At 40.3% G+C, this 20033-nt stretch overlaps 1 protein-coding gene across 2 annotated transcripts in view; it reads right to left on the bottom strand.

Annotated features, from left to right (window-relative positions):
- Window positions 1-20033, bottom strand: part of LOC134209656 (breast cancer anti-estrogen resistance protein 1) — a 461209-nt gene that overhangs the window by 221345 nt on the left and 219831 nt on the right. For both annotated transcript variants that reach the window (XM_062685658.1, XM_062685659.1), the window contains exon 2: window positions 5151-5294. In XM_062685658.1, coding sequence (XP_062541642.1) covers window positions 5151-5294 — 144 coding nt within the window. The remainder of the gene's footprint in view (window positions 1-5150; window positions 5295-20033) is intronic.

Genomic DNA, 20033 nt, shown 5'->3' with positions numbered 1-20033 from the left:
AGGGGGGGTTTGCTCCTCTCCGGAGGTGCAAATCTTATTGAGCATCTGTACTCCATGTCAGGATCGGCTTACAACAGCGACTGTTCTCCATGTTAGGGACGGCTGATCATCGTCCGAGTGCCAGCGAGGGACTCTAAGTGAAACTGTGCACCATGGTCCAGCGGAAATAAGGAGGAATGGTCCTCCGGAAATTTAGGGGGTTTGGTGTCTGGCCCTGCAAGCCAGCCTTTGAAAAATCTTAAGCAACGAACAATCAACAAGAGAGTATGGACCGGAACCATCGGCGAAGACCACTGCGACGAAAAGGGACTAGCGATTGGAAACTCGGTTCGTGGAACTGCAAAACTCTCAACTTCATCGGGAGCACACGCATACTCGCCGATGTGCTCAAGGACCGTGGATTCGGTATCGTAGCGCTGCAGGAGGTTTGTTGGAAGGGATCAATGGTGCGAACGTTTAGAGGTAATCATACCATGTACCAGAGCTGCGGCAACACACACGAGCTGGGATTAGCTTTCATAGTGATGGGCGATATGCCTTTGCCTTTGTGATCGGGTGGTGGCCGATCAATGAAAGAATGTGCAGGTTGAGGATCAAAGGCCAGTTCTCCAACTTCAGCATAATCAACGTCCATAGCCCACACTCCGGAAGAACTGATGATGATAAGGACGCATTCTACGCGCAGCTCGAACGTGAGTACGACAGCTGCCCAAGCCACGACGTCAAAATCATCATAGGAGATTTGAACGCTCAGGTTGATGAAGAGGAGGAGTTCAGACCTACTATTGGGATGTTCAGCGCTCACCGGCTGACGAACGAAAACGGCCTACGACTAATTGATTTCGCTGCCTCCAAGAATATGGCCATTCGCAGCACCTACTTCCAACACAGCCTCCCGTATCGGTACACCTGGAGATCACCACTGCAGACAGAATCACAAATCGACTACGTTCTGATTGATGGACGACACTTCTCCGACATTATCGACGTCAGGACGTGGCGCTAACAGCGACTCTGACCACTATCTGGTGATGGTTAAACTGAGCCCAAAACCATCCGTCATCAACAATGTTCGGTATCGACGACCGCCGCGGTACGACCTAGAGCGACTGAAGCAACCTGATGTTGCCACTGCATACGCACAGCATCTCGAGGCTGCGGGCCGGAAGAGGGTGAGCTCAATGGGGCCCCTCTTGAGGACGATGCTGGCAGAGCATAAAATAATCACCTTCACGAAGCAACTTCGGACCGATGGAACAGCTGTGCCGTTCTCAAGAAACACGCAAGTTCTACCAGAAGCTCAACGCATCCCGCAAAGGCTTCGTGCCGCGAGCCGAAATGTGCCGGGATAAGGATGGGAGCGTCTTGACGGACGAACGTGTGGTGATCGAAAGGTGGAAGCAGCACTACGAGGAACACATGAATGGCGCTGAGAGTACAGGCAGTGAAAGTCAAGGCAGCGGAGGAGATGACTACGTCAGTTCAGCGAACGATGGAAGCCAACCAGCCCCCACCTTGAGGGAAGTTAAGGATGCCATCCAACAGCTAAAGACCAATAAAGCAGCTGGTAAGGATGGTATCGGAGCTGAGCTCATCAAGATGGGCCCGGGAAAGCTAGCCACTTGCCTGCACAAATTGATAGTCAGAATCTGGGAAACTGAACAGCTACCGGAGGAGTGGAAGGAAGGGGTTATATGCCCCATCTACAAGAAAGGCGACAAGCTGGAGTGTAAGAACTTTCGAGCGATCACCATCCTTAATGCCGCCTACAAAGTGATATCCCAGATCATCTTCCGTCATCTGTCACCATTAGTAAATGAGTTCGTGTGAAGTTATCAAGCCGGCTTCGTTGACGGCCGCTCGACAAGGGGCCAGATCTTTATTGTACGGCAAATCCTTCAAAAATGCCGTGAATACCAGGTCCAAACGCATCATCTGTTCGTTGATTTCAAGGCGGCATACGACAGTATAGACCGCGTAGAGCGATGGAAAATTATGGACGAGAACAGCTTCCCTGGGAAGCTTACCAGACTGATCAAAGCAACGGTGGATGGTGTGCAAAACTGTGTGAAGATTTCGGGCGAACACTCCAGTTCGTTCGAATCGCGCCGGGACTAAGACAAGGTGATGGACTTTCGTGCCTGTTGTTCAACATTGCGCTAGAAGGTGTCATGCGGAGAGCCGGGTGTAACAGCCGGGGTACGATTTTCAACAGATCCAGTCAATTTATTTGTTTCACGGATGAAATGGACATTGTCGGCCGAACATTTGCAAAGGTGGCTGAACTGTACACCCGCCTGAAACTTGAAGCAACTTGGACTGGTGGTGAATGCGTCAAAGACAAAGTTCATGCTTGTGGGTGGAACCGCCTGGGAAGCAGTGTTACGATAGACGGGGATACCTTCAAGGTGGTCGAGGAATTCGTCCACCTCGGATCCTTGCTAACGGCTGATAACAATGTCAGTCGTGAAATACGAAGGCGCATCATCCGTGGAAGTCGGGCCTACTACGGGCTCCAGAAGAAACTGCGGTCAAAAAAGATTCGCCACCACACCAAATGTGTCATGTACAAGACGCTAATAAGACCGATTGTCCTCTACGGACATGGACAATGCTCGAGGAGGACTTGCAAGCACTCGGAGCATTCGAGAGACGGGTGCTTAGGACCATCTTTGGCGGTGTGCAAGAAGACGGTGTGTGGCGGCGAAGAATGAACCATGAGCTCGTCCAGCTCCCCGGTTGGTCGGATTGGGAATTGTCTCGACTTCCCTGGGCATAAAAGTATCATCGTGCTAGCCTCATGATAAACGAATGCAAAAATGGTAACCTGGCTTAGAAACCTCGCAGTTAATAACTGTGGAAGTGCTTAGCGAACACTAAGCTGCGAGGTGGCTCTGTCCCAGTGTGGGGATGTAATGCCAATAAGAAGAAGAAGAAGACAGTGTCGAGCAAAAAATCGATTTCGCTTTCTAAATAATTCAATTAAAGTTAATTTAAATTCAAGTTAAAAATATAAATAATATTGAATAAACTAAATATGTTATGATGTTTGTCAAGAGAGCTGCGACCAACTGAATCACTTGAAGAATATAATTTAAAACTCAGCTTTTAAATTGAGTCCTGGCCAAGGATTTTTTTCAATTACGCTGAAACAAAATTAAAAACAGACAATTTTCATCAGTAGTGCATTTTGACGAAAATGTTATGGATAGCTCAGAACATAATTGCATTATATCTGCCATTTATTTCCAAGAATCAACATTACATTTTCAGAAGAAGATCGCGACGCGATTACTTTGCATTTGATCTTAGAATTTTTCAGGGATGTTGGTGTAAATCAGACTCAAAGCAGGAAATTTTCAACGCTCTAATGATCTTGGATGCTTCGAAAGGACCTGGGCCGGACACTACCACTATTTATGAAAAAATTAGCAAATAATAATAAGTTGCTGGAATCTGGAATGTGAATCATTAGAATCACTGACACGCAACACGGCTTTACTGAAAATCACTCGACCTCAACTAATCTGCTTCAATTCGTGGACTATTAATTGAATGCAATGGATAACGGCAACCATGTAGAAGGTCTATCTACGGACTTGAGCAAAGCATTTGATTGCATTGATATACTGATGCTGTTTTTCAACTACAAAAAAAGGAATGGCTTGAATCAAACCTAACTGATCGCCAATAAATTATCAAATTCAATGGACGTAAATCAAAACCAATTCAAGTCGCTTCGGGTGTCCCTCAAGGCTCTCATTTTGGGTCTTTTTATTTTATGTGTAAACGACATTTCCTTTAGTCTGAAAAATATTAAAGTGTTAATGAATGCCGATGGAAATAAGAAATGAAGTTGACATCAATGTATTCCGCAATGAAATAGACAAATTCTACATATGGTGCAGGAAAAGCCTATTAGAACTGAATGTAAAGAAAAGCTGAATGTGAAAAATTTTACTAAGAAATTTTGCAGTTAATAACTGTGGAAGTGCTTACTGCTTAATGAACAATGAGGAAGAAGCACTACGGGCGATCAATTAGACTTAAACCACCTTAAACTTGAGCTTATTGCATTGCACAAACTTTTTGAAACTTCCATAATCTCTCTAAATTGGAGTGTAGGCCGGAAATTTCCCAAGGTCAAGCAAATATCGTATTTTTTCCTGGAGTATAAAGAAGGCAGCAAAAAAAAAAAGATTTTGGTTTTCCATGAGAATCTGGTATTGGCATTCGTACATTATTCATCAACAATAAAACAAAGGTTCAAGAACAGTGATCATCCTGTCAAAACTTTCTTTTAAGCGAGGTATAACAAATAATGCTGTTATTGCCACACGTTTCTCATCTTATTATGCCTACAGAAATTTTTTATTCAAATGACTCATATTAATCATTGTGAATAATGCATGATTCAGAAAAAAGGGCCTTCCATGTCAACAATATTCACTGAACATCGTTCTTCCATCATCATGCTCCGCTTCATGCCAATCCTTCCCGGAACATTCCGATGCGCCGTTCCCGCACATTTGGTGGCCATGTGATGGAAGCAAAAGATAAATTAGAAGGGCAGAGACGGGAGGCGCCTACCTGGCATAAAATATTTACCCTGTCACTCTTTTGTAAGACAAAAGAAACACTTTCGGAATAGAACAAACTGAGTGGCATGCAAGCGGGAGCTCAACGGGACACATGGGCTAACCTACGATGATGGGCACTGCGATGTGTGGGATGCCTGTCCGGCATCCAAGATGTAAATGACTAACATATTTTTGAAAGTGTTTAGTAACGCCACAATTGCGCAATTGAAACAATCTTCTAGCTTATGAAAGATTATTTTTCCATGTACCTTTTGAAAGGAGCACAGAAACTGACAGTTTTCTAAATACACTGTTTTCGTCGGAAATCTCGAAACTAAACAGTGATAAATTATTCATTCGCATTCGGGAACAACAGCATTTTCCACTCCGTCATCTTTCTTAGTAATGCATCCCGGAGCAAAACAGAAAGGTTGTTTTGCGGCGGTGGCGGCAAACGAACCAAAGAAGGTAGGTGTTAATCAACGATGTTTTAGTAGGAACTGGCAAACTTGTAATCTCATTTACACAAACCGTCTCTTATCTCGTAAAAACAAACAAAACAAATCCTACCTGTCGTCCCCGCAACTGACACAGCCACCATCCCGTGCAATCGTTGGTGTCCGTCTCGATGACGGTCAGTATGTCGCCCTTGCGGAAGGCCAGCTCGTCGGTACTCTCGGCGATGTTCTCGTAGATGGCCTTGGCCAGGATTTTCTGCAAAACACGAGAAAACATTGTGGGAATGAGCGATTAATGTGATTTGACATGCTTTTGGACGGTAGTGGGTATAGAGAACGTGCATCGGTAATTGCTGTATCAGGCTAGGGTTCATGTTTTTGCTTGAGAGCAAAGCAACTCGGAATGAATAGGTTTACTACCCGGCAAAGATCTAGAATTGACCCGAGGCAAAAGGTGCAACGTGGAGTTCACGTGCGAGGCGTAATTGATGCGATGAGATAAGCGATAGGATAGAATGTAAGTGAAGCTATTACGCACGCTTAGGTGTTCCCTCGACGCCGTTGTTTATCTAAGCGAAGGTGCGGATATAGAGGAGGAAAACTATGATAGTTATGCTAATGAGTCGTTCGAGATATCAAGCAACATCGTTGTTGTCGCTTTTGTTTGTTATGGATAATGTGAAAATACCCTTCGCGAGCGAAATGTAAATACAAGCTATCTACGTGTCGTATAATAGAGCAATTTGCAATAACCCGTCTGTACGATTACAGTAATTAAGACTGATGAGAATATACATCTATAGGTTGAAGAATTGTTTCTTCAACTCCGTCACAAGCATCGATAACAAGAATTCCATCATTACATCTTGCTTCATCTTCATTTTAGTCTCTAATTTTGATGCAGAATTCGTGTGTTTCTGCATAAAATTGGCCTCAAATATGTAAAAATTATAGTTGCCTTCGGCCAGTTCACGCGATAGAACGCATGCTTTTATTATTTTTATATTTCTCGTACCAATGTACAATGGCTGTTTCGGTCATTATGAGAAGATGATCATCGATGCTAACTCCTCCTTCCAAATAGCATAAATTGTCGTGTACTGGCGCTAGTGGTTGTTTCCGGCAAAGAATAACACTACGGATCACCTTTACTGGTGATAATAATTCGCCAAACGGGTAACCCCATTTCCAAGGTGTCATATGCGCCCCTTCTCATGCAACCGAAACGAGCAACATCATCCTGGCAAATATATTCAAAAATTAACACTTTAGCAGTTAGCTCACTGTTGGACAGCTCATCTTTTAGTAAAATCTGTCCAATAATCAAATTCATCAAGTTTCTTAAAATTATTAAAAACAGTTTTTTGTGAACCAAAGTTTTTATTTTACAACGCAAATAATTTAGAAAATTCAATGACGTGTAAAATTGTAGAAACAAACGAATAAACACTCGATGTTCAATTAAATTTGATACAATTTTATAAGCAAGCTCGGTTAAAATTTATTTTGATTTAAAAGAAAAGTAAGATCGATAAAATGTTACGTTTTTTTTTTGCATGCTCCAAATATGTGCATGAAAATACATTTAAAATCACAACATATTTTTATTTTTGTAGCGTGAGCTTAAAAAAAACATTTATCTCAATACCAAAAAAATGAAGCTAGGTTTTACACACAAAAATCTACTTTCGTCAAGTAAAGGGTGAGAGTTTAACTCAGAACCTGCAGATGTACGAAAATCTTAAGTGAGCACAGAAAAATAAGCTCAAATTAGTAGATGGAAAACCTGCAAAAATTTTATCCTCAACAAAGTTCATTCAACACAAAATCCCTAGAAAGTCAAGGCAGATCTGCGAAAGCCAGCAGTAGCTAAAAACCTGCAAACAGATGTTGCCAGACGTAGGCCAGCTCGTCTCTCCCGAAAAAAAAAAATAAAAAAAATCTCCTCTTTGGCTTTCTGTTCCAAATACAGTATTGACCCGATTTGGTCACTCGCCGATTTTGTCTACCCCCGATTCTATCACGTTTTCGTCCCGATTTTATCACGTCTCGATTTTTGTACCGCAAGCAAAAATAATTGTCATGAAATAACTTTTACCGCACGTGTTTTGCTTTTCCCAAGCATTAACTGATTCATATTTATGAAACAAATTAAAAAGTTGAAAAAAATTTGTCACATTTCCTATTTTATCACCCTAAAACTCACCAATCGGGATATTACTGTAATGCCAAAATCCTGCCACTGGAAACACAGTGGAAGCGGTAAAGACTTGACCTCGATCACAAAAAGAGGATGAGCAAAATCAATTTTCGACTAGCTGGATAGTTGAAAAAAAAAAATCCTCATATTGTGAGTAGTGGAAAATAAGAAACGAGTAGTGAGAATTGCCAGTGTGTGTGAGAGGTATGATGAAGTGAGTCAGAAGTGAGGGATGCAACAGACAAAGAAGTGAGAAGTGGGAAGGAAAAACAGTGCAATTAAGAGTAAGATGTGAATAGTCAGAAAAAAGAAGTTAGAAATGAGAAGTGAGTAGTAAAAGAGGAAGAAGTGAGGAACGAAAATGGAAAAGTGATAAATTATTCCTTGTTCTTTCCTTCTAACTTTTCCTTTTCCCTTCTTTCTTCTGTCTTCTTCTTTTTTCTCTCTTCTTTCTACATTTTTCTTTTTCCTACTTTCTTTTTCTTCGTTATCCTATCGAATATCCTAAAATGTCGCCAGATGGGTTGAACGGGAGCGGGCCGTTTGGCATAAAGTCATTTGGCATAACGCCATTTGGCATAAGGTCATTTGGCATAAAGGCCATTTGGCATAACGGTCATTTGGCATAATTGTAACCAACGTCAAAAAAAGGGTCTTTTGGCATAACGGACATTTGGCATAATTTTTCTTTGCGTTCGCTAAATGGTGACTCAGTGGTGCGGGAAACACCCCGGAATAGTAAATATAAAACCCGTCGATAACAATATTAAAAAGACATTGTCCTCTCGTGGAAAGAATGCATTTACAATGCAATGCAAAAGTAGGCGCATGCCCGGATTAGAGCAGTGGTGGATATAATCCCCTCTTTAAGAGAAGGCGTGTTGCCGAATTATGGCAATGGTTGATGTGATCCCTTCTTTAAAAGTAGGCGCTTGTGCGGATTATGACAATTGTGGATGTGATGCCTTCTTTAAAAGAAGACGTTTGCCCGGATTGAGGCAATGGTGGAAGTGATCCCTTCTTTAAAAGTAGGCGCATGTCCGGATAAAGGCCATGGTGGATGCGATCCCTTCTTTAAAAGTAGGCGCTTGCATGGATTATGGCAATGGAGGATGTGATCCCTTTTATAAAAGTATGCGCTTGCCCGGATTATGACAATGTTGGATTTGATTCATTCTTTAAAAGAAGGCGTTTGCCCGGATTGAGGCAATGGTGGAAGTGATCCCTTCTTTAAAAGTAGGCGCATGCCCGGATTAAGGCCATGGTGGATGCGATCCCTTCTTTAAAAGTAGGCGCTTGCATGGACTATGGCAATGGAGGATGTGATTCCTTCTTTAAAAGTAGGCGCTTGCCCGGATTGAGGCAATGGAGGATGTGATTCCTTATTTAAAAAAGGCGCTTGCCCGGATTGAGGCAATGGTGGATGTGATCCCTTCTTTAAAGTAGGCACTTGCCCGGATTATGACAATGGTTGATGTGATTCCTTCTTTAAAAGAAGGTGCTTGCCCGAATTGAGGCAATGGTAGATGTAATCCCTTCTTTAAAAGTAGGTGTGTGGCCTGAATTGTGGCAATGCAATGGTGGATGTGATACCTTCTTTAAAAGTAGGTCCTGCTCGGATTATGGCAATGGTAGATGTGACTCCTTCTTTATAAGTAGGCGCTTGTCGGGAATAAATCAATGGTAGATGTGATCTCTTCCCCGAAAAGCACAATTCAGATTGATTTGGTTGCAATAACTCATATGTGACTTGATTGGTTTTAGTAACTCGTCTACGACAAGTGTGTTGCTTGAGTTTTTAAAGTTAGGCGTTTACCCGCATTAAGGCAATGGTGGATTTGATCCGGCCTTACGGCGCATGCTCGGATTGAAGCAATGGTGGGTGTAATCCCTACTTTAAAAGGGGTCTGGGTCATTTGGCATAAAGTCATTTGGCATAACGCCGTTTGGCATAAGTTCATTTGGCATAAAGGCCATTTGGCATAATGGTCATTTAGCATAACGGACATTTGGCATAATTTTGAACTGCAAGAAAAGAGTGGGTCATTTGGCATAACGGACATTTAGCATAATTTCGAACTGTGAAAGCGAAAGGGATATTTCATGTAATGTTTAGCGTAGATAAAGTAGGTCGAGGCTGTTTTCTGATAAATTTAAACTGATGGTAGACATTTCCGGAAGAACGAAATAACAAAACGGCAGAATTACTTCCGAGAGAGAGATCACATCCATCATTGACTTATTATTATTAGTAGAGATTACATCCATTATTGCTTCAATCCGGGCATGCGCCTTAAGACCGGATCAAATCCACCATTTCCTTAAAAACTCAAGCAACACACTTGTCGTAGACGAGTTACTAAAACCAAACCAAAGTTATTGTCACCAAATCAATCTGGATTGTGCTATTCGGGGAAAAGATTACATCTACCATAGATTTATTCCCGACAAGCGCCTACTTTTAAAGAACAAATCAAATCCTCCATTGTCATAATCCGTGCAAGCGCCTATTTTTAAAGAAGGGATCACATCCACTATTGCCTCAATCCGGGCAAGCACCTTCTTTTAAAGTAGAAATCACATCACCAATTGTCATAATCCATGCAAGCGCCTACTTTTAAAGAAGAGATCACATCTACCATGGCCTTAATACGGGCTCACGCCTACTTTTAAAGAAGGGATCACTTCCACTATTGCCTCAATCCAGGCAAGCGCCTTCTTTTAAAGAAGGAATCACATCCACTATTACCATAATCCGGACAAGCGCCTACTTTTAAAGAAGGGATCACATCTTCTATTGCCATAATCCATGCAAGTACCTACCTTTAAATAAGGGATCGCATCCACCATGACCTTAATCTGAGCAAGCGTCTACTTTTAAAGAAGAGATCATATCCTGCATTGCCATAATCCGGCAAGCACCTACTTTTAAAGATGGGTTCACATCCTTCATTGCTTTAATACGGCCACACGCCTACTTTTAAAGAGGGGATTACATCCACCACTGCTCTAATCCGGGCATGCACCTACTTTTGCATTGCATTGCAAATGCATTCTTTCCACGAGAGGATAATGTCTTTTTAATATTGTTATCGACGGGTGTTATATTTACTATTTCGGGGTGTTTCCCGCACCACTTAGTCACCATTTAGCGAACCCAAAGAAAAATTATGCCAAATGTCCGTTATGCCAAATGACCCTCACTTTTGACGTTGGTTACAATTATGCCAAATGTCCGTTATGCCAAATGACCATTATGCCAAATGGCCTTTATGCCAAATGACCTTATGCCAAATGGCGTTATGCCAAATGACTTTATGCCAAATGGCCCGCTCCCCTTTAAAAGTAGGCATGTGGCCGGAATAAGTGAATGATGGATGTGATCCCTCCCTCGGAAGTAATTCTGCCGTTTTGTTATTTCGTTATCCCGGAAAATGTCTACCATCAATCTAAATTTATCAGAAAACAGCCTCGACCTACTTTATCTACGCTAAACATTACATGAAATATCCCTTTCACTTTCACAGCTCGAAATTATGCCAAATGTCCGTTATGCCAAATGACCCACTCTTTTTTACCAGTTCAAAATTATGCCAAATGTCCGTTATGCCAAATGACCATTATGCCAAATGGCCTTTATGCCAAATGACCTTATGCCAAATGGCGTTATGCCAAATGACTTTATGCCAAATGACCCAGACCCGGGTTGAACGCCTTCTCTGGGTCTACATTCCAACTGGAACTTGGCCTGCTTTTCAATTTTGTATTCCATTGGCATTCTCTCAGTACAATTAATTGCATATTATTCGGCAAAACCATTTTTTTGTCTTGGCTGTGCATATGCACAGCACATGTTTCGAAATGGACAAGGAGGTTGAGGGTTCGAGTCCCTCCAAGACACGTGGATTCTTTTTCGCAAATTTCATATCAATTTGTCCATTTCGAAACATGTGCTGTGCATATGCACAGCCAAGATATTCAACAAAAAAAATTCTCTCAGTATTTAATTGAAAGCTTTTGTATGCCCGCCATTTGAATGTGTACGTTTCTTGTGTCGCAAGCAGTGACGGGAAATGTCATTTCGATGTCATGGGACTGTAACTAGCTCTCTGTATCGACATCATCACGCTATGTTTAAAGGCAACTATTATGCAAAGTTAATGCACCGCGGATGTTAAGCCGTTAGATCATAGTTTTTGACCTCTAGTTTTAGGATCTGTGTCGATTGAAATATTTCATCGGTGAAAATTTGACATTTTAACCATTTCAGGGGATATTTTTAACCTAAAAATCTATTCTAATTTTTTTTAAATTTTTTTAAGCAAGTTATATACAATCCAAGCACTACATTCCTTTCCTAATGCATCAAAAAAAAAAATCATTAAAAAAACATTTTCATATGATGCAAATAGTAGATGTTATACTAAAATTACTGCCAGTTTTAAATGTTTTTAAGGTTTATTATGAATAGATTTGAAGCTTTCCTAAGTCGTGCGGAAAGATGCACTGCTACAAAGCAAGACCATGCTGGGCTGGGTTCGATTCCCAGTCTGGTCTAGGAAATTTTCTCGATTAACCTGGGCATAAAGTAACATCGTAGCCTCATGATATACGAATGCGAAATTGGAAACTTGGCTTAGAAACCATGCAGTTAAAAACTGTGGAAGTGCTAAATGAACACTGAACTGCGTGGCGGCATATGTCACAGTGATTGATGTAATGTCAATAGGAAGAAGTATTATTAAATTGAAAAACATAATATCACTTTTTAGCATTTCAAATTAATAAAAAAATAATACTACGAACTTGTTCAAAGTAGTATTTATGTTCTTTATTTCAAACTTGATTTGAACCTTGATGGACGTCTACATTGTGTGACCACTGTTATATGCTACCACCGTGGATAACAGTTTACTTGCATACTGTTCGTGGTTATTTGGCATTTTCTAGTTTTGCTAGGTAGTATGGGAATTTTTGTGGATGGCTTCCGTCGTTTGCTTCTTATAATTTGCAAGGCCTCCCTGTGATGCTTAACAAAACTCAAGAACATGGCAAAATAAGATAATTTTGGGTGATTGATATCCCGGCGGGTATCCAACTCTTGAAAGGAGGCTTCCGAGCCTCTTGAAAGGAGGCTTCTGAGCCTCTTGAAAGGAGGCTTCCGAGCCTCTTGAAAGGAGGCTTCCGAGCCTCTTGAAAGGAGGCTTCCGAGCCTCTTGAAAGGAGGCTTCCGAGCCTCTTGAAAGGAGGCTGCCGAGCCTTTTGAAAGAAGGCTTCCGAGCCTCTTGAAAGGAGGCTTCGAGCTTATTGAAAGGAGGCTTCCTAGCCTCTTTAAAGGAAGCTTCGAGGCCTCTTGAAAGGAGGCTTCTGAGCCTCTTGAAAGGAGGCTTCCAGGCCTCTTGAAAGGAGGCTTCTGAGCCTGTTGAAAGGAGGCTTCCAGGCCTCTTAAAGAAGGCTTCCCACCCTCTTGAAACGAGGATTCCAGGCCTCTTGAAAGGAGGTTTTGAGCCTTTTGAAAGGAGGCTTCCAGGGCCTCTTGAAAGGAGGTTTCCAGAGCCTCTTGAAAGGAGGCTTCCAGGCCTCTTGAAAGGAGGCTTCCGAGCCTCTTGAAAGGAGGCTTCAGGCCTCTTGAAAGGAGGCTTCCAGGCCTCTTGAAAGGAGGCTTCCTGAGCCTCTTGAAAGGAGGCTTCCTGAGCCTCTTGAAGGAGGCTTCCAGAGCCTCTCGAAAGGAGGGTTCCTGAGCCTCTCGAAAGGAGGGTTCTGAGCCTCTTGAAGGAGGCTTCCGAGCCTCTTGAAAGGAGGCTTCCGAGCCTCTTGAAAGGAGGCTTCCGAGGCCTCTTGAAAGGAGGCTTCCGAGCCTTTGAAAGGTGGCTTGGGCCTCTTGAAAGGAGGCTTCCAGGCCTCTTGAAAGGATGCTTCCAGGCCTCTTGAAAGGAGGCTTCCAGGCATCTTGAAAGGAGGCTTGAGCCTCTTGAAAGGAGGCTTCCAGGCCTCTTGACAGGAGGCTTCCAGGCCTCTTGAAGGTGGCTTCCAGGCCTCTTGAAAGGTGGCTTCCAGGCCTCTTGAAGGAGGCTTCCAGGCCTCTTGAAAGGAGGCTGAGCCTCTTGAAAGGAGGCTTCCAGGCCTCTTGACAGGAGGCTGAGCCTCTTGACAGGAGGCTTCCAGGCCTCTTGACAGGAGGCTTCCGAGCCTCTTGACAGGAGGCTTCCAGGCCTCTTGACAGGAGGCTTCCGAGCTTCTTGAAAGGAGGCTTCCGAGCCTCTTGAAAGGAGGCTTCCGAGCCTCTTGAAAGGAGGCTTCCGAGCCTCTTGAAAGGATGCTTCTGAGCCTCTTGAAAGAAGGCTTCTGAGCCTTTTGAAATAACGCATCCAAGCCTCCTAAAAACGAATTCCGAGCATCTTGATGGGAGGTTTTCGAGCCTCTTGAAAGGAGGCTTCCGAGCCTCTTGAAAGAAGCCTACCGAGCCTTTTTAAAAGAGTCCACCGAGCCTTTTAAAAGAAGGCTTCCGAGGCTCTTTAAAAAGGCTTTCAAGCTTTTTTAAAGAGCCCGAGTAGCACACACTGTAACAAAGCAGTACAATTTGTGCTGCTAGAGAGTCTTCCGATCCTTTAAAAGAAGTCCTTAAAGCCATTTATAAGGAGGCTTCGGAGTATATTGAAAGAACGCTTCCAAGCCTCTTGAAAAAATGAATTTCGAACCTCTTAAAGGAAGGCTTCGAGCCTTTTGAAAGAAGGCTTCCGAACCACTAGAAATAAGGGTTTCCGAGCATCTTGGAAGAAGCAAACCACTTCGAGCTTACGAGCCACTTAAAATGAGGCTTCTGAGGCTTTCTAGAGTACGGTTCTAAGCCTCCTGAAAGAAGAATTCTTAGCTTCTTTAAGGGAGGGCTTCCGAGCCTCTTGAAAGCCTTTCAAGCTTTGAGGCCTTTTGAAAAGAACTTTCCGAGACTTTTTAAAGAAGGAGAAAAGAAAAAAGACAGTTCAAAAAAGACTTTCGGGCCTCTTGAGAGGAGGCTTCCAGGCCTCATGAAAGTATGCTGTAGGCCTCCGAGCATTTTGAAAGAAGGCTTTCGAGCCTGTTGAAAAATGCCTTCCGAGCTAAAATAAAGTTTATAGAAAAATGCTTAAAAGAAGGCTTCCGAACCTCTTAAAATAAGGCTTTCGGGTTACTTGAAAGAGGCTTCCGAACCTCTTGAAGAAAAAAGCTTCTGAACCTCTTGAAAGGAGTCCTTCGAGCTGCTTGGAAGGAGGCTTCCGAGAAGCGTAGACAGATGCTTCCAATTCTCAACGAAGCAACTGAGCTTATCGGGAAAAAGCCTTTATGTCTCTCAAATGGAGGCTTCCAAACATGTAGACTCTAGATTTTAGTAAAGAATAATATTCTTAACATATTATTCAACATTCTGTTTTGATCAGGTAGATTGCGTAATAGATTTTTAAAATTTGATCATTCGAGGTTTTGCCCTTTTGATCTTTTGTCCCACAACCCTTCATCCATTGTACTGGTTGTGGAGGGCATGATTCAATAGGCCGTGATTTTTTTGATCGCCATGCATATTATGTAAGGTACACTGGGGGAAGCGAAAAAAGGAGGTAAGTGTAAAAATCAACTCGAAAAATTGGAATTGTACATATTTTACAGTTACCACATCATAACATTATGCAATGTTATACTTTGATGCTCACACTAATACTATGTTGAAATTTGTATAACACATACACTAACACGGTTAACGCTTGAACTGTAATTTTAGGTTTCGCGAAAAATTGATATTTGCATTCATAAAATCAATTCTTATTTGCACCAATTGTTCTTTTTTCAAGTGAATTTATATCACAGGAGACCATTATAATACAATTAAACTAATCCCATTCAATTGGTAGTGGTTTGTACCAAGAAAGCAAATACACAGGATTTTGTTTTAACACGATTTTTTTTCGCTCGTGTTTTTGATCGTGTGACTTCAATTTACCACCAAACTCTTCGCAACATGTTTCAAAAAATCCAGGATAAATCAAAGAAAAATCACATGATAATTGATATGCGTTAAACATTTAGGATGAGTGCAAAATTGAGAAAATATAAATCGTGTAAAAACAAAATCCAGTGTAATTCAAAGATTTTACACTTACCCCAGGTATCAAACACTGCGGGGGAAGTGGATAATGTTCTAATTAGGCAATTTTTGTTTCTTCCCTCCAGGGTTTATTTCGATAGCTGTGAATCTTAATATGTTCCTTCTTTGTTATCATTGTGATTCCAGTGGTGATTGGACTCATATAAATGAGAAAATGCTTTATTAATCCGGTACTGATGCCTTTCACATGTTTTACAGATGAAAAAATATATATAAGAAAGTTGAAAATAGCACTGATAGGTAAATATATTGTATAATTCACATTAATTTTTATTCATAACAAGTTTCGCCGTTGAATACAATTTTTTTGCGAACAAATTTGTTAAGGACAAGTGCTTAAGAATAGCTGATAATTTTTTACGTGCTTTGCGCACACACATACATACAAATACGCACATACAGATACATCTCAATTCGTTAAACTAAGTTGATTAGTTATAACCCTGTAAGTCCCATTTTTCCTTTAAAAAGTTCATCTTTGGGGCGAACAGACTTTACGTACACTTAGTGTTCGAGAAGGCAAAACCAGCCCTCCCAAGCAACAATTTTAGTTTTATCATACTCTATTAGCAGTTTTGGAGAGCAAATTTTCAAGGCTAGCAATAAAACTAAAATCTACAAGACAACCTCTTGATGACCGCTACAAGATTATGTTATGACTAAGTGGACCACTCTTGAGATCGTCTTCAAAGCAAGTTTTAGGTTATTCTTAAGAGTTCCATAAAACCGCTGTCAAAAAAGGGAATTTCTTTTCCGTGGAGCTTTTTGTTTTTGTTTAGTAGAAAAGAGAAAATCGTAAAAATGGAAGAATGAAATAAAAAACAACATCACGGGCATTGATGAAAAATAATGTTCAAATAATCTAAAGTGGATGTCCAGAATTCGTTCGCGTGCTTGCAAAATTTTCTGCGCGTTCGAATTTCTGGTGGAAACAGGTAAGAAAATCAGCTTGTTCAAGTGCGCCGTCGTAATACTGCGATTTAAGGCCAATTAATTAGTGTAAATAATAAATCGACATGCTGCCTTTTTTTTTCTAGTGGAATTCCGATTTGCAAGGAAACATTCCTCATGCTTCAAATTTTGGAAATCATCTTGAAATGCAGCGATTATTACTAGTCATTAGTAATTTGGATTTTGCAAAAAATTTACGCTGATATAAAATTATTTTTTCTACCAGCATGGCTGCTGCTACACTGTGGGCAATTTTGACGGCCAAAATAACATTTTGCATAACTTTCAATTATAATAAGTATTTTGCTAAAAGTTGCTGTTATACGTTTCTCACGATCAGTTCTTTTTCATGATGGTCTATATTCAACTGGAACTTGGCTTGCTTTTCAAATTTGTATTCAATTATCATTTCCACAGTCATGCAAATTTCATATTATTGAAAGCTTTTCTATATCGAATCGTGGTCATTGCACTATTCGTTATGTATTCGCATTTATACCATTTTATTTTACCGGTAGTAAAAGGATTTGCTTGATTTTTAATATCTGTTTTATTTTCAGAAGTGAAATTTGACCAATAAACAACAAAATCTTAAATATGCGAATGCCCAGTTGGGAAAATTTATGTGTTTATTGTTTTCTTTGTTTACAATATTTGGGGAACATGGAGCAGAAACATCTGTTTTTAGCCATTCGATTGACCATAGTTCACGAAGTTCAAAATAAACATTGTGTTCTTGTACACTAAGTTTTATTTAGGTTATGCGTAAGACAAGTCTTAGACCAATATATTCGGCTTTATGACAGTTTTCAAAATTGGTTTTATTAGAGTCCTCAAGTTGATCATTAGGCCTCCAATAAGCTCAAAAAGCATTTGACATTTGTGGTTTTATTGAACGTTTTATTACGATTTTGAAGATAGCTACAAGTCTTCTAATAAGGGTAATCTCGCGGCATTGAGCAAAGCAGCGATAAAGCCGTTAAAAAACTTAAATAAATCTATAAAGCCTTGAAATTGTTACTTGGGCTCCCTTAGCTATTACCAGAGCGTTAATGAATAAAGCTTCCAATGAATGATTAAATTTGTTATGATTAAATCATTCAACTCTATGATTAAAGATTATGAATAATGATTTATTCGTTTTTGACAACGATTAATGATTATGATTAACGATTAAATTAATTTTTGGCAAAGATTAACGACTATGATTAATGAATAAAACGTTTGGAGTATGATTAATGATTACCAATCATGATTAAATGTTGACACAATATGTGTATGATTAATGATTAACGATCGATATGATTAATGATTAATGATTATGAATAATCAAATTGAATGATTTGCATAGTGATCAATAAGCAAGTAACCTTCCTTCCAAATTGGGTTATTAAAAGGTATAGAAATTATATGATTATGATTAAAGATTAATGAATAAAAGCGATATATGCAATGATTAAAATTGATGATTAATGAATAAACTCAAAACAATTATGAATATGATTAGTGAATAATAATTAAATGTAAAATTCTATGATTAACGATTAGCGATGAATGATTACATCGTATTTTTTGTATGATTATGATTAATGAATAATGATTAAATAACCCATTATTCATTAATCATGATTAAATCTATGATTAATCACTAATGCTCTGGCTATTACTAAGTTAATGAAATTATTCCACAAAAGATACTCAGAGCAATTATCGTATTGACTTTATGTATTATGTAACTACTCATCACTATTGAAGGTCAAGACAACATGGGTTTTCCACTTACCCCATCCCACTAGGGTAAGTGGAAAAACAACTCCTAATTTAAAATCTATTTCCATAAATTTCAAGCGACCAAAATGGTATGAATTACCGCACAGTTGGTGCAAAATTGACTGTTTTTGATAGCCCATTTTGATTGAACGCATTTAGATCATTTAAACTGGTTTTACACTAATTCAAACATGCACTATCGATTTTTCCTTTTCCACTTCCCCCAGTGTACTTTACAAGATAATGTTTCGAAATAAAAAATACAAAATTATCAAAACTTTACCGATAAGTACCTCCTGGGGCCGGTGAAGTACATGCACCCCAGGTTGAGATTTGCTGGTTGAATTGAATACAGTCATACTTTATACCTTTCAGCCAAGTTAAAGCATTTAGTGGAAATGCTTTTTGTTCCATGCTCAAAACAACCTTAAACAATACCTATTGCATAAATTTATGCCGCATAAAAAAAAGAATTCTGTCATGTCTTCATTCTGTCATGGCTGCAGCTAGAAATAAACCAAACCAAAAAAATTAAAATGTTAGTAACGATCATGAGTAGCGTCGATTTTTTAAAATCGTAAAAAATCGTTTTTTAAAATCGAATATTCTTGCTTGTCCACAATTGATGTTTAATTGATTTAAATATTGGAGCAATTACGTATGCAAAAGTAAAAACCCTGCTATGGAAATCAAAATTTCATCGATTCAGAAAGGATTATCATTAGGATCAACATTTTGTCATGTCATCCGCTTTCGCCCTCGGTTATGCCGAAAGCCAAACAAAATGACGTGCAGAAAATTTAATTAAAAACGATAGTACCGCCAATAATCGAAATCCCCGGTATTAACTCCCTGTGAACGCAGGAAACGATGGCAAACAGCGTGGCCTAAACGGAGTGCTCGTCAATTACAAAATCGAATACGCAAACTTATCGGATGATGCGCCAATATTTGCGATTCATCCATGCTTTCCCCATACCTAGGAAACAAGCGCTTGACAGACATTTTCCAAAATCTATCAAAAACCCAACAAATTGGATTAAATTCGACCCGCGAGGGGGAAACCGTCGATTACTCGTTGATGTAGTTGCCGTTGCCAAAATAGCCTCGGGGGTGCGTGAAATTAATGATTTACCCAATAACAAAAACCGGGCGAAGTGAACAGCAGCCGTGGACCAAATTTGTCGAATCATTGTCCAATGTCCATATCTTTTCATCTCATTTCATCAGCCATACGGTGGTTGTGGTTCCTCAGTAGGGTAGATTGCCGAGAAGAGGAATGCCATGATTCAGAATGCTTATAAAGCCTTGCCCTTTTTGTTCCATTGTAAGCCATCATCTCCTACACTCCTAAGGCATAGCTCAGAGTAATCGCTATCGATGACGGTGTGATGCAACTCCCTGATCGGATCAAACCGAGGTATTACAAACGCACAATCCAGCAACAGCGACAGATGTTAATCTGACATTTCGATTTGGATGGCACGACAGACTGTTTGCCTACCAGTCCCAACAAATTAGAAGCTTACGGGGTATCGATTTGGCTTTGACGTAGGTACATGAATCGCAACAGAAGGAATACTCACGGTGTGCGTGACGTCTACATCGTTGATGTTTTGTGACTTTGACCTTAAGCAGTTTTGTTATTCTGTCTCAGCACTGACTGGGGGAAAAGAGCGATCAGAAGTCCCCCAATCGATTTCGAAGATAAATTATTCAAAAGCACTCTGAACTGACTTCGTCGTACAAGCACGTCTTTGATTGCATGCTAGAGAATTAGCATTCTCTATATTTTATTGCTTCACGTTAGTTGTATTTTTGCAGAACGCATCTTTCAACCTCAACTCATTTTGAATGTTTCGTACAGACATTATAAATTAAGTCAGGAAACTAGAAACGACCTTACTGTTGAAATCAAAATACGCTTATCTATAAAA

Source organism: Armigeres subalbatus, chromosome 2 (assembly GCF_024139115.2).
Source record: "Armigeres subalbatus isolate Guangzhou_Male chromosome 2, GZ_Asu_2, whole genome shotgun sequence".
Lineage (NCBI taxonomy): Eukaryota > Metazoa > Arthropoda > Insecta > Diptera > Culicidae > Armigeres > Armigeres subalbatus.
The sequence above is the reverse complement of the archived record's forward strand: the minus strand, read 5'-3'. Positions and strand labels throughout refer to the sequence as shown.